The sequence below is a fragment of the Watersipora subatra genome, chromosome 8 (assembly GCF_963576615.1).
Source record: "Watersipora subatra chromosome 8, tzWatSuba1.1, whole genome shotgun sequence".
NCBI classification, from domain to species: Eukaryota; Metazoa; Bryozoa; class Gymnolaemata; order Cheilostomatida; family Watersiporidae; genus Watersipora; species Watersipora subatra.
In genome coordinates, this window is record NC_088715.1 from 49,118,228 (window position 1) to 49,132,447 (window position 14,220).

General features: G+C 34.4%; 1 protein-coding gene across 1 annotated transcript; it reads left to right on the forward strand.

Moving 5' to 3' along the window:
- Positions 1 to 114: 114 nt before the first annotated feature.
- LOC137402657 (uncharacterized) lies at positions 115 to 5,895 on the forward strand. Its single transcript, XM_068089162.1, has 4 exons — positions 115 to 192; positions 1,873 to 2,045; positions 3,620 to 3,726; positions 5,777 to 5,895. The coding sequence occupies exons 1-4, from the start codon at positions 115 to 117 to the stop codon at positions 5,893 to 5,895; spliced, it is 477 nt and encodes a 158-aa protein (XP_067945263.1).
- Positions 5,896 to 14,220: the final 8,325 nt, after the last annotated feature.

Sequence of the window (14,220 nt, forward strand, 5' to 3'; positions counted from 1 at the left end):
GTTGTGTAACCGAACATATGGTCAGCTGATATGATACTGAAATGATTGTATTAGTTACATTTCCCAAGCCTGTTCATGAACCTAACAGCTCTTGAAGTGGCCACTTGCTTAAGAATGTCAAAAAACATTGTCTTGATAATACTGCTAGTTGCAGTAGTTAATAGCCTTGCTGTAGAGTTTGACAACCTTGTGGTAAGCTTAACTATAGTATGTGGTGGGTGTTGACTGTAAGGTATGTTGACTGTATCAATATTAGTATCTTTATAGTCAATATGTCATTGGTGAGGACTGCCAGCATGGCTAGTGCATACGCATACTGATCGACATGTACTTTTTACTTCTAAGTGACTTTAAAATATGCATGCGCTTAAAAACAATCAGTCTCACACTAGAATTAACTATATCATTTATTTGCGACAAAGCTAAAAATCTGTAAAAAATGAGAACTTGAATTTGAATAGATTCTAAAATCAAATAAAAATATTCATATATACTATACAACAAAATCAAATCATCTTTGCACAGATACAGCATTGGATGAGGCGACCTATGTACACATACAGTTTCAGGTAAAATCACAGGTTAATGAAATGCTTATACTGTTATTCTTAAAGGACTACTAGTTAAATTACCAACAACGATTATTAGGTGATAGTAGTATATTGCTAACTAGCTGAGCTACTAGGTCGACTAAGTTACTAGCGATATTAAGATACTATATATGGTGATCAGAAAATAATAGTAAGTTTCTGGCTAAATGAGCTACTAGGTGGAGTAAGTTACTAGGTATGTTAACTTAAGTTATCCCACTTAACATGATATGCTAAGGGGATTCAATGTAACAGCTAAAAATACAAATATAGTGAACGCTTATGTTCGCTTCATTTAAAAGGATAAAAGCAAATATGTGTTCCAGGATATAAAAGCAGTCTTGCCTCAAAAGAGAATCACATTTAAAAAGTTTTGTTACTTTGTTAGGGAATAAGATGCAAGGTTTTCTGTGATTCATTTAGGTAAGGTTCCTTTAAGGTTGCAATATATGTTGATTAAAAAGGGTGTTTGTGAAGTTTTAAAGTATTAAACCATCTAAATAGCAGAATTCTGTGAGCATTTATGTCGACTTGAAAGGTGGTTTGCAGACACAAGTAATGCTGGTGAAGTGGAAGAAGCTTTAAAACATGATTGATACAGAATTATACCAAAACTTTCTCTTTACTCATCTCCTAAGCTGATCTAATCAAAAACAGAAAAAATTATGCTCTTTGGTATATTTTATACCGTAAGCCGAAATTCTAATTCACGTGTAAGTCAACCACATCAGAAAAAATAAAGATGGCTGTTTTATGCTTTTAAAACTAAAATACTTTGCCAGTCTTGTTCCTATAATTAATAAGACAACCTATTTGAAGTTTAAATAAAAAATAAGCATTGATCTAAACTCGTTACAGTAGTGAGATAGATAAGTTAAGTTGTAACATCAGCTCATAAAAAGTTGAGATTTCTTTGGCAACCTCTATTTAAGGAGGTTGAGTGTGATACCAAAGCAGCCACAACATTATAGCTAACAAGAACTGTTTTCTTGTCTAATTTCCAACTCTCTTTTACAAGGTTCAACAAATGTTTGATATCAAAGAAGATCGATCCTACATCGACTCATTAGATAAATTCTTGCAGCTAACTTACATAAAACTAGTTTTAATATTATCGACTCTGACATTAATAAACATTACTTGAGATAAAAATCAAATTATACAATCGCTTAGAATTTGCTGTGACCCCTTTTTTTGTGTATTGATAAAGTTGTGGATGTTACATTGAGGTCACACAGGATTAGAGTGCGGTAGGTCTTCATGGATATATTCTTTCTTCCAGATTCCATATGCCCAGTATGGAGCATGCTGCATAGACCAAGATCCACCCATAACAAAGGTGGTTAAGCTAATGGTGCAGGTGCGCACTAGGACAGTAACACAACAACAGAAGGTGGCAGCCAAATGTGGAGTCTTTGGCTGGGACATATGCACCCGATATACAAATTCAATAATGTAAGTGTTGATGTCTATTCCTAATATAGTTCAAATTAAGTTCCTATGAACAAGTTCTGAGTTTAACCTTTGAACAACAACGATGAGCAAGAATCATTTGTTCTTTGTTTGGCTTGACTAATGTTTTGGGAATTTTTTTCTGAACTGCAACACATACAAATTAATAAATTTAAAAAACTTATTACGGTTTCAAATTTCAATGTACTAAAGTTTAATAAAATAATTTTTGATAATATTAAATATGGACAAGTCTCTTATAATGCTTATTTATATATGCCCATATTGACTATTTTTAGACTTGACTCATCTCATTCGCTAACGCAAGCAATGTTAACTTAATTCCTAAATACTAGCCAAGATGTACTGAACTTACTAAAGGGAAAGTACTGAAACAACTGTTTGTGACAGTGGTCTTCCTTACAATGCTAGTCTGCAAACTTGAGATTAAACTTTAGCCTAGTTTAAAATTGGCTAAATGGGCTGTAGAGAGCTGCTAAGGAGTAGCTCTGTTGCATAGGCCGTCACTTCAGATCTCAGACTACCTTAATTTCTCATACCACATTTTTCAAAGAAAAGCTGGTCAATATTTTACCCGCATTATCGTTTTGTGATTAAAAAGAGAGTGTAATGCTGTTGATGGCTTAGGTGAAGAAACAAAATGTTGTGAGCTGATTCGTTGTATCGTGTCAAAAATGAGGCGTTTAGTGAAACGAGCTTTTCTAAAAATGAATTTAAAACTATTTGATACATTGCTCATTTTCTTGGTAATTTTTCTAGCTGTAAGCTAGGCTATAGTCAACTATCTAATGTAGAGCTTTTTGGCTTAAATCTTCATTGATTTCTTTTGTTCAAGCGTTATAAACTTAGTCATTAATCTTTTTAACTAACCAAATAGCTGTCGAAACTAAAATATCAAGTGAGTGCATTGAAGTCTTTGTGACTGGAAAAAGAGTTACTTAATCAAGCAAACTCAAATATAAACTAGATACCACAAACATGATCACAATTGCGTCAACTTCAAATTATAATGCATTTAGTATGCACCCACATGTAAATAAATTATTTTTAAAAAAACAATTAACTATGTACCTATTAGCTTTTCAAAGAACAATTCTTCAAGATCCATTCCATTTCTAAGCTATAAACCTTTACGATAATTTGTTCTAAGTATTTACTGAGCCAGCGATGAAAGTGGAAAATGAGATGAAATGAAGGTATAACGTTGTGTTCAATGCAGGGCTGGCCCTTGCAATTTGCCAGCACGCCCAGACCACCGCATTTATCAGACTATTGTATTTTACGTTAGGCATGGACACTTTTACTATTATACATCACTATACCTAAAAGTATTTTGGTTCCATGAAATTACAAGAAGCAAATAGCAAAATATATTTAATCTTTGAGGAAGATTATTAATTTTCAATTTTAGATTAGGTGTTCCGTAGCAATATTTCTTTCATTTCCTCAAGAAAAATCTCAATACAAATGTCAACAATAACCTTTGTGGCAAAGTTTGCCCAAATTTTACCTCATGTTTGCTTCAGAACTTGATGTTCCGTTTTCTTGCTTTTCAGACCTCAGCAGTACTATGTACAACTCTACACCCACAACACTGAGTACCCTCCCTGCAATAGGTTCAGCTGCTGCCATGGTTTCCAGCAGGTGCTTGACAAGTGTATTGGTGAGTCAGCATTGACGCCATGTGCAAACAGCAAAGCCTGTCACTATGATTGAATGATATACTAAAATATTTTTGCCATTGTTGAAGTTTGTGGCATTGCGGTGTCTAAACTTTAAACTAATCTGAAGCTATTTAAAACAATTTTCAAAGCATTTTAGAAACTATTTAAAAAATGTATGACATTTTTTTGCCCTAATTGATCCAAAACGATTTTCCAGTTGTAAACAGAAACTTAAACATCGTGTCTAGCAGGCCAATAAAATTCATCGTATTCGCAAGCCTTACAAAGCTTGCTTAGGTTCATATTTGAGTTATCATAATCTCTACTAGTTGACTATAAAAGCCGTGTCGGTTTGACTATCTCTCCAAAGTTACGCTAAAAGCATTAGAAAAAAAAACTCATCACACCGAAATTGAAATTAGACATCCAGCTATGCAGCCAAGCATACCGCCAGCTGCCCCAGTGGACCACTTTGTAGCATAATGAAATGCATGTGTACAGACTGTACTTATTACAGCTGCCAGTGTATTTGTATAAATTAAAAATAAAATAATAATAAAAATATAAAATATTTTATTATGTAATAAAATATTAATAAAAAGTCTAGAATAAAAACCATGTTAAAGGAAGATGTAAAAGATTACTTTCACTAAGATTTGAACTCATGACTTTCAGCTTAGCAGACTAACAGCCTTACTACTCCTCCAATCAACTGTCGTCAAGTAACTGAGAAAAATTGCGTCGATAGTTGTTTTTGTGCTTTATTGGCATATCTGAAGACCTTGTATGCCACCCAGGACTGCAATAGTATTAGTATATATAAGCTATAGCTGGTAAATCAATACATTTATTATTCAGTAAGCAATGTTGACCTGATATATTCCTCAAAGTTTGATGGCGCTTAGTACACATGTTATAAACTGTAATACCTTTTTGTCCCAGATAATTTTAGCAAGCAAATAAAATAATAGTACTGACCCAAACTTGTTATAAGTATTCATGCAGAACCAAAAAAGATTTTACCTATAATACGGTTAATTACTTTCTGACAAGCAAAATATATCATTTTATCTGTATATTAACACTTTTAAGCCTAGTCTTGTATTTCCAAGCGTTCACATTGATGCTAGACCAAATTAACAACTTTCCATCGGCTGTAAAATCACCTAGCATAGCACAATCATTATTACCTGTGCATAATTTTGAAGCTTCGAACTTGAAGAACTTAGTAAAAGACAGAAATTAAATAGAGTAAATAGTTTTTTACACATTCTTCCACAAATGTGATGTTTTAGAAGTAACTGTAGAAACATAATGGTTACAGTACACCGGGTCTGATAGAGTGTGTATATTTGTTATGTATAGAAAAACAAAGAGTTTTAGTGTGCAATTTTTTACTGAGGGAAATGACCTTTTTAGCTTAGCCTATTTTTGATCTTCATTCCTAAAAACTTCAATCAGTGTGTCATTAGAAACTAATGTTTTGTCAGCAGCCATTTTCCATTTCTCATGGAGTTAGAAGCTCTCTTGGTCTTTTGGCAATACGTCAAAAATTAATACTCAAAATAGTTTGAAACGTCGAAAGTGAATCAAGTCTAAATCATGCGCAAATTGATAAAAAATTTCCTAATCTTACATAAATTAAAAATGCCAAAAATCAACTAAGTAAGAAACAAAGTGAACCAACGTAGCCCAATTCACTCGAGCATAGGATGAGGCAGGAAAACTATTCCCTAAATTATCTCAGACCCTGGCTTCGAGGTGTTAAAGGAGTTCAAGAAAAACAAACTCGTAAAATTGCTGTTTGACAGAAATTAACAGGCAATCCAAAGATATAAAGATATGCTGCCCTGAGAGCGTTAAAACATTAGAGCAATGTGAAAACTAATGTAAGTTGTGATCATTACACGAACTCGCTATGTATTTTTGGACGAAATGGTTAGATAATCGCTAAAGATTTTGGCATTCACATGGCACAGGTCCAAATATTCCCTTTAAGGTATTCTTTAGCTGATAGCCTAACTTCTTCAGTAATTATCTCTTTTTTAGTAGCGGACAAATTCAAAGAAGTGGTGACTCTCCTTGCTGACTACAGAGACAAGCATCCAGATATTGACCTGAAAACTTCTCTAGCTGGAATACTTGAAAGAGAAAAGATTCTTGGTTGATATCAGTGATATTAATGTCTATTGACCTATTAGTGAAAATAATAAACTCCTATATTTGCTAATGGAACATTTTCGGATGCCTGTTGATGACAGGTTATTGCGATAGATGAGGTCTACAGTATGTAGCTTGTATTAAAAAGATGACTACCTATATGCATTTCTACAGCATATTCAGTCTAAAACTAAAGCTTTAGCGAGTTACTAAAAGGCCTGCATAATAGAGAATTGCCAATGCTTTCGAATTTTGTTTCAAATTTCTAAAAAGTTCTAAATTTACTTCTAATAAGTTGATTTAGCCTTATTTTAGGATCAGGCTAGAATCGAGTAGTTTTTAGCTAACATTTTTTACAATGACTATGTAAAAGATGCACTCACTAAAAAAATTAGTAGATTTTACCAGTATCAATACTATTTACTCTTTTCGATTGTTTTGGACAATTGAGGTGATCTGACTGCCAGGATGTTTCAAGATAAAAATTGACAAAACTAGATCATGGTTAAAGCACTCAGAAGAAAAATACATACAAAATAATGTCACTAGTGTTTATCGTAGCGATAATTGGTATCGGCTATTTGTTCATGTTGCAGTGTTATGCATTTCTATTCCGCCGGTATCTTTGTAACTATAGACATCATAATCGCATTCTCATTTGATTGGAGTGTTTTAACCGTGATCAAGTTTAATTGATTTTAATCTTGAAACATCCTGGCAGTCGGATCACCTCAAACAACAAAAAATCACAGCCGATAAAAAATACTGATAATTTCTGATGTCCTGCTAAAATTTTGTTCTCAATCATCTTCAAATGCTGAAAACGATTTCAAGGGCAAATGTATGATGAATACATGCAAAATGCCATAAAATCTTGCCAGAGTCATTTACTGAAATCCAACTTTGGTTTACGAAGTTTGATTTATGAAGAAGCGTAGGCAGAGTTTATTTCAATAATGATTCATCAAAGTAGCTTGAGTTCAACTCATATAAAGTTATTCAACCATAGAGCTACTCATGATAGCTCTATTGAGACAATCTGATTCACAATACTCTTTTTATATCATTCTATTTACTCTTATCTTCTGCCATGGCAACACTTGACATCAGAAAGTTACTATTTAACCGACATTTTAAAAATGAGTATTCATTTGCGCATTCATCTGTCCAAAGCTACAGTTGGAAGTCGGGAAAACGGATGTTCTCGTACAAAGTTCAAACTGCAACATTTAGCTTGGTAGACCAACGCTGTAACACCTGCACCAATCAACCATCTACTGGCATAGTGAAATAATTGTACATATAGTTACTATACCTGATGATCAATCATGACATACTGGACTGGCAAGGTGCTGTTATAATTCAAAGGTAGCAAGTCTTTGTTTGGAGGTTTCACAATTATTTGACTTCTAGCCATCACTGTTAAAGTAGCGCTCTTTGTTTCCTGATCGTTTGTCGGATGCATCAGTTTTAATCCTCATGAATAGGGAAATGAGAAAGCGTTGATTAACGCATATTTAGAATTTTTAAGAATGACTGTATTATTGTATTTTTACAAGGATGGAATGTATAGTGTGTAGTACTTCGTAAGTTCAGCCTCAGGCTTACTAGTCGGCTGCACCAGTCTAGCAAAGTTACTTTTTCACGGAAGCCTTTGATAGCCTTGATGACCCGCTTCAGAAGTCTTTCAGATTATAACCTTTTTCACTTCCTTAGCATTCTTAACACTGCTGGTCTTGAAGGTGCAAATGATTACCCCTTCAAATTAAAGTCTTTAGGTTTAGCCTTAACTCTCTTAGATTGAGTTGAAACCAAAATAACATGTTTGTAAGTGTCAGAAAGTCTGCATCCTGTGACTTCTAGCCATATACAGCTGGACATCTATAGTAGTGTGTGTGCACGTGTGTAACTAGCAAGCGAAATTACCAAATGAAATTGAGGCTGAAATTGTGTAAGCGCGGTGCTCTCCTATTTATCATTAGCTAGTGATAAGGTGAAACTTCATGGTTGTGTATTCTTTGTTTAGTTACCACTCTTCCACAGAGCCAATCAACAGCTCATGCTAGTTTTCAGTTGACCATTAACAAAGCCGAGAGAAACCTATGTTGACATTCTCCATTTTTAATTTCTTTTAATATAGAGATTGGTTCTTCTACATATAAGTCTTAAAGTTTGTCACTTAGTCTTTCCAGCTATAGCTGACTAGTATCTAATAAATAAGAACCCGTATTGCAGAAGATTTGATCTTGGAACCTCCTGTTTACATGACAATAAACTAACCCATTTAACTACGCGAGATGCAGTAGACTTTCGGGCTATATGAGTTGTTATATTGGTTAAAATACATATAGCATTTGCTTTACGGTGCAACATCGCTAAAGCTTGCTCTCACGGCTCTTATTACTAAGTTTTAGCAATAGGAATACTAGCTTACTCACATTAGCGATTGGCAATGTGCTAGGCCAGGGGTCGGCACTTGTGGTTCCGGAGCCGCATGCGGCTTTTTCATCCCCTCGCTGCAGCTCCTTTTGACTTTGGAACTTTCTCCTCTTATTACCATATGCCAAGTAATTCATAAAAATATAGAAATTTTATCACTAGATTTTGTAACATAATTTTAAAAATTGTAAGTATGATGATAAATCAAACATTGTCGCTTGCTATGCATCACTATTTCCATTATGTTGTATTATAAGTACCTTATAACATGATCGTCACATGACTGTAACATAAAAGTACCGAAAAGCGTACTAACGGATTAGTGTGGAAGGCCAGACCGCTACGAGATACCTTCTGGTAGTATGTCAACTAACTGGGTTAACTAAATAATTAGAAATCAAGTAAGGCTGGTCAGCCACTTAGGTCTGCAATATCGCCATAAACACTATTGACAAACAACAACACTAATACAAGTAGTACGCCTTATAACAATTTATGTGCCAATAAAACCACTGAAATTATTTTATTGTTCTTTGCAAAGGCCTAATTTTGTTTTCTCAGCAGTTTAATCATTATACATGCCGCAATTTCACGTTATATGATGTAAACATTGTATAAAAGCATTAAAAGCTAAACAAAAAAGTTACATGTGGTATTTATTTTTAATTTGAAATATGAAAGGGGGTTTGTGGCTCCCACCGCGTTCTTTCCTGTGGAAAATGGGTCCAAATAGCTCTTTGAGTGGGAAAGGTTGCCGATCACTGTACTAGGCTGATGGCAAGTGGCAGGTAACTACATTACCTGCCACTGTTTATAAGCTGTTTTTAATACCCATGCATTGCCACGAATTCAGCTAGTTTTTCATATTTCACATTAATTCTGCAAGAGATTCTTTACGCTTTGCAAAGGCTTTTTTGTTTACATTGTCCTGCATGATAACCGTCGGCTTCTTTAAACTATTGCATTTTAAAATGCCCAAATAGAAATATTTATATCTAACAACCTCTCTTTTGCTCTCTTTTTCCACAATTCTTTCATTTTTTCCAATAAGCAGAAACCGTCAGCCAATCAACTTGAGCAAATGACTATCATTTCTCATTGTTCTCCTGGAATCTTGTACCTCCATTTTTAGTTCTAGTTCCATCATGCCTTTCTGTTTCTCTGAGTGTTAAAATAGCCTGAATGTATTTACCTTTTGTCCTGCCTGCTTGCTGGCTACCCCCGCCCCCTTTTTTGCAGCCTACTTTTTGTTGTTTGCTACACTGTGAGCAATTAACTGATTCATTCTCTTCATTCTGATTAAGCATAAATCACATTCATTTTCCATCTTAACCAATCACACTATCAAATGAGTTCCTAATCGCAGTACATGAGCATTCATTTTAATCTAATAGCTTTATGATTCTTAGCGTTATAGAAGGGCTTAATAAAATCCTTTTGCCTTTCTAATCCCTTGCTGACACCATTTCAATAAAACTGCATTAATTTACATCATAAATATTTAATATTATACTATACGAGTACACTTGGCAGTCCTTGCACTGTGAGTGATTATAGTAAGTAATCACTGTATCCGTCGCTGTTTGGTGAAGTGGCAAAATGGATGAGTGGTGTAGTGGTAGAGCGGTGAACTGTAAAATGGAGTTTGAGTTCAAATCCCATGAGAGAAACTTATTTTTTCATGGCCTTAGCATGGATCCATGCAGACGGATGGACACTGATCTTATGATAGTAAAGATAACTGTAACTTGATATTTGTCTCAAAGCCTTTTCTTTGGGCTACTGAATTTCCATGAGGTAACTTGCAGTGGGCCTATTGCTATTTAACAAACAGTAAACTGGGAGTCATCTACTCGTTAGAATCCTTGGCCAGTAGTATTGAGTCAAGGTCAAAAGCAGCCTTAACTTCACTAAACTACCTGATAGCCACCACAAAACCCATAAAAACTATGCATGATAAAATCTTATTCAGCTGTGTAAAACGTGTTTTTACATTTTTAACAAGTTCAGACTTCTAAAAATGTCATGTTCCTGAGAAACATTCAATTGAGTTCTCAGGAACAATTATTACTTCTCGTTTTTTATTCCAGAACACTCCTGTTTGGTAGGCATCATCTATTCAACTTTGACATGTTCAAATGAAGAGGCAATGTTTCTTTGAGCTGCATGAAGGAGCTTGAAACAGAGAAACAGAGCTTTGAACAGAATGAAATAGAAATCAAATTAATGAAATCCAAATACTATGGCACCATTATTATTATTACCGAATATTATGCTACAAGACTCAATGCTACACGCATTGAGCATAACAATAACGTTGGATGCAAAAGCCATATTTGACTTAAAGAGGCACTAAGGTAAGTACTGTACATCGTGCTAGGTTGCAAATGGATAAGGGGAACTACGCAACTTGTTTCTCAATGATGCAAGCATCAATAAGTTTAGCACCTCCTTCCGATGACACTGCCTGTGGCCAGCGTGTTAATGTTAGTGTTGGTGTTTATTCAGAGTCTGCTAGCAGTGTCTCATGTGTCATAGTGGCCGATTCTTTGTCCTGTTTGCAGCTCTTGCACCTTAAATAGTAACCATTTGTCCTCAGCAGCTAGTGTATCTCATTAGTTAACAACTCCTTGTATTCTTGCTTTTCTTTTATCTCATTGGTTAATTACCTGTCCTTTTGCAGCTCATGCGTCTCATTGGCTAACTCATTGCCCACTTCAGCTCATGCATCTCATTGGCTAATTTTTTGCTTAGTTTGTAGCTCTTCCATCTCATTAGCTAAACCTTTGCCCTTTTTCAGCTTTTGTGCTTCATTTGTAAACTATTATTAATTATTATTATCATTAAATATTGTTATCATTACCTATTGTTATCATTAACTATTGTTATCATTAACTATTGTTATCATTAACTATTGTTATCATTAACTATTGTTATCATTAACTATTGTTATCATTAACTATTGTTATCATTAAATATTGTTATCATTAACTATTGTAATCATTAACAATTGTTAGCTAATGTCTTCTTGTTAAGAAGACATTGGAAACAAATATTTTTTATGACTACCAGAACTTGAATGGAATAGTTGAAAATATGCTTTAATCTGTTATTGCATGGGTCGATATATAACAAGGTAAGTACACATGTATTATTAAAACATGTGATTTTATATAAAACACTGTTTAGAAAGCATCGACACGAATGCTCTGCTTTTGGCCAATAAAATTTCGACACAATGCCTAATGTCTGAAAAACAGCTAATATCAGCACTCCATTACCTTGTCCCTTGTCCGAAGGACACTGGCAAACTAATTGCGTAACGGTAAGGCGTGTTTACACCGGAACAATTTGTTGGAGTTGTGTTTTTTGCTAAGAGAGTTGAAATGGCTTCTATTTTGTTTAAAAACTGAAAGAATTTTTGCAAAAACTATACACAGAGCCAACTAAAAATTCTCTGCAAAATGGTTCACCTTTTAAAGCCAATCAATTACAACATAGATCTCCATTCCATTTCCTTGTATTACAGGTACTATCGTGAGAACATTGCAAGATCTGATTGGTCAATTCCATGTTTTACTATGTCAAAATCGGATAAACTTAGTATGCAACATTTTACTGCTCTTGGGATGGCAACTCGGACAGAGCCGGGTTTACAATTGTCTTTCATTTGACACCAAACATGTAAATGTAAAAATTTGGTGTAAAACAAATCAACTCCAATAAATTGTTTCGGTGTAAACGAGTCTTAACCAGCTCTAGTCAACAGCCCAGGTTCAGAAACAAAGCTCGATGAACAAACTTTGGTCACAAACCATAACAGCATCTTTGGCTACCTAATCCTTACTAGAGGACTTACATGAAGCAACCTACTAGGTAACTTTGACAAATCCTATGGAATAAAAAAGATGCATCGATATTGGTAAAAGGATTGGTAAATATAAGAGGTGATTAAAATAACATAGGTTTATCAGAGACAAATTAAGTTTTCCAGGACTGCAAATGCTAGAGCTTTCATGGCTATAATTATAACAAAAATTTGCTTGTCATATAAAGGAAAGAAATTGTTTTAAAATGTTTTTAATAAGTTATATATAATTGATGATGTAAAAATTTCTGGATAAATATGTAGCTTGCCTTTAAGAATATTCAACCTAGAAATTATACAGAATTTACAAACAAGTTAGTAACTGCTATGTCCAAGCCTGATGCCACAACAGAGCATCTGATTTGATAAAATCAGAAAGTAATATGAAGTGCATGTCTGGTTGAACTCAAACCACTTTGACTACATAATGACTACACAACTTCTCAGCTTTAGCTTCTTCGTAAATCAAATTTAATAAACAAATATAGGTCTAGGCAACTCAGCATTTTATGTTTACATTAAAATAAGCAAAAGTAAGAATACATTAAAATGTGTATCAAGGGGTGACAAACAATAGTACACTACTCCTCGATTATTACATGCCCACAAAACATCCTTGCTATGCACTACCCAAAGCCGTTTCACTCCCTAAAACTAATGCAATTAAACAATGATTGCATAGGTGTTAAAATCGTCAAAGCTATAATTGTAACAGCCATTAAACCTTGTAAATGGTGATAAACCAGCCAACACTCCTGTCTTGGCACAGCTTGTATCTTATTCTTTCATGCAAGTTTTCAGAGTTTCTCACAATCAATCAAAAAACTTTGTTGGAAAAAAATGTGTGGCGCCAGATGATGCTTTGATTGACAATACTGAACGCAAAGTTTTTTCTCACTAAAATTCAACTTCTAACAGTTGTGAGCAAATCAAAGCAATCGAGAGTTGTTTCCCCATGGCTGTAGTATTAAGGTACCATTGTCTAAGCTAAGTCTTAACGCATGGAACTGGAAACTGCTTGAGTTGACTGAGTTCTGCTTATAAGCTGTATTTTCCATGCAGGTTGTTCGATACCATCTCTAATTGACATTTGATTGGGTCTGCTTAATCAAAATTGCAAGATCCGAGGCTAATATTGATATGATATCATACTAATATGATCCATCAGAATATATGTACATGTATATCCGAGCATTAGGTAGCTGACATATTTATAAAATATATAAGAAGTGGCTATCATATAGCTTATGATATATTTTATTAAGTAACAAAAAATGCGCTTTTCCCTGGATTTAAACTTGAAAAGTCGAGGTCTGCAGACAGGCACGCTGAGCCACTAAGCTAAGTGGCTACATTGCTATACCATAGACTTATTGTGCATAAAATACTTATTACATCTGCCAATCTTCAATGTCGATTGATTAAAATACGCTTCAGTTAGCACTCTTCACCACTCATCATAGTTACCAGTCTTTTTATTTAAAGGTTGACTTGCAACAAAATTCACATTACAGTTATTTGGTATCAAAAGATTCACCATGTCTTACTCTGTTGTGTTGTAGGTGCAAAATATGTAGAAATGTGATTACAAGCTCTTAAAAGCTCAAAAACGAACAGTTAATCGCAGCCATCACAAAAACGCCGTAGGTTGGAATCCCTTTTCACAACACCTCAAATGGAACTTGGTTGAACATGATGGCTTCTGTTTACACTTTTATGCAACCTCATTTGTCGAAATATTTTCATAAATATACTTCACGCATTTAATAAAACCATGTCTATTGTTCTCACGCGTCTATTTCATCGTCATTGTAATGCTGTCACCTTGAGCACGGATATCTCAAAACCTACCATAAAAATTTGTTTAATTGTTTAACATTAGCTCAAAGGAGTGTATATCATCCTCTGTTAAACATGACGAGCCTGTTGGTCACCTGTGATAGTTGAAAAATGCTGCAGAAATTGTTCGCGCTATTTGGCAGGAAGTATGGGTCACACGATCAGATTACAACTAGATGATTAGACC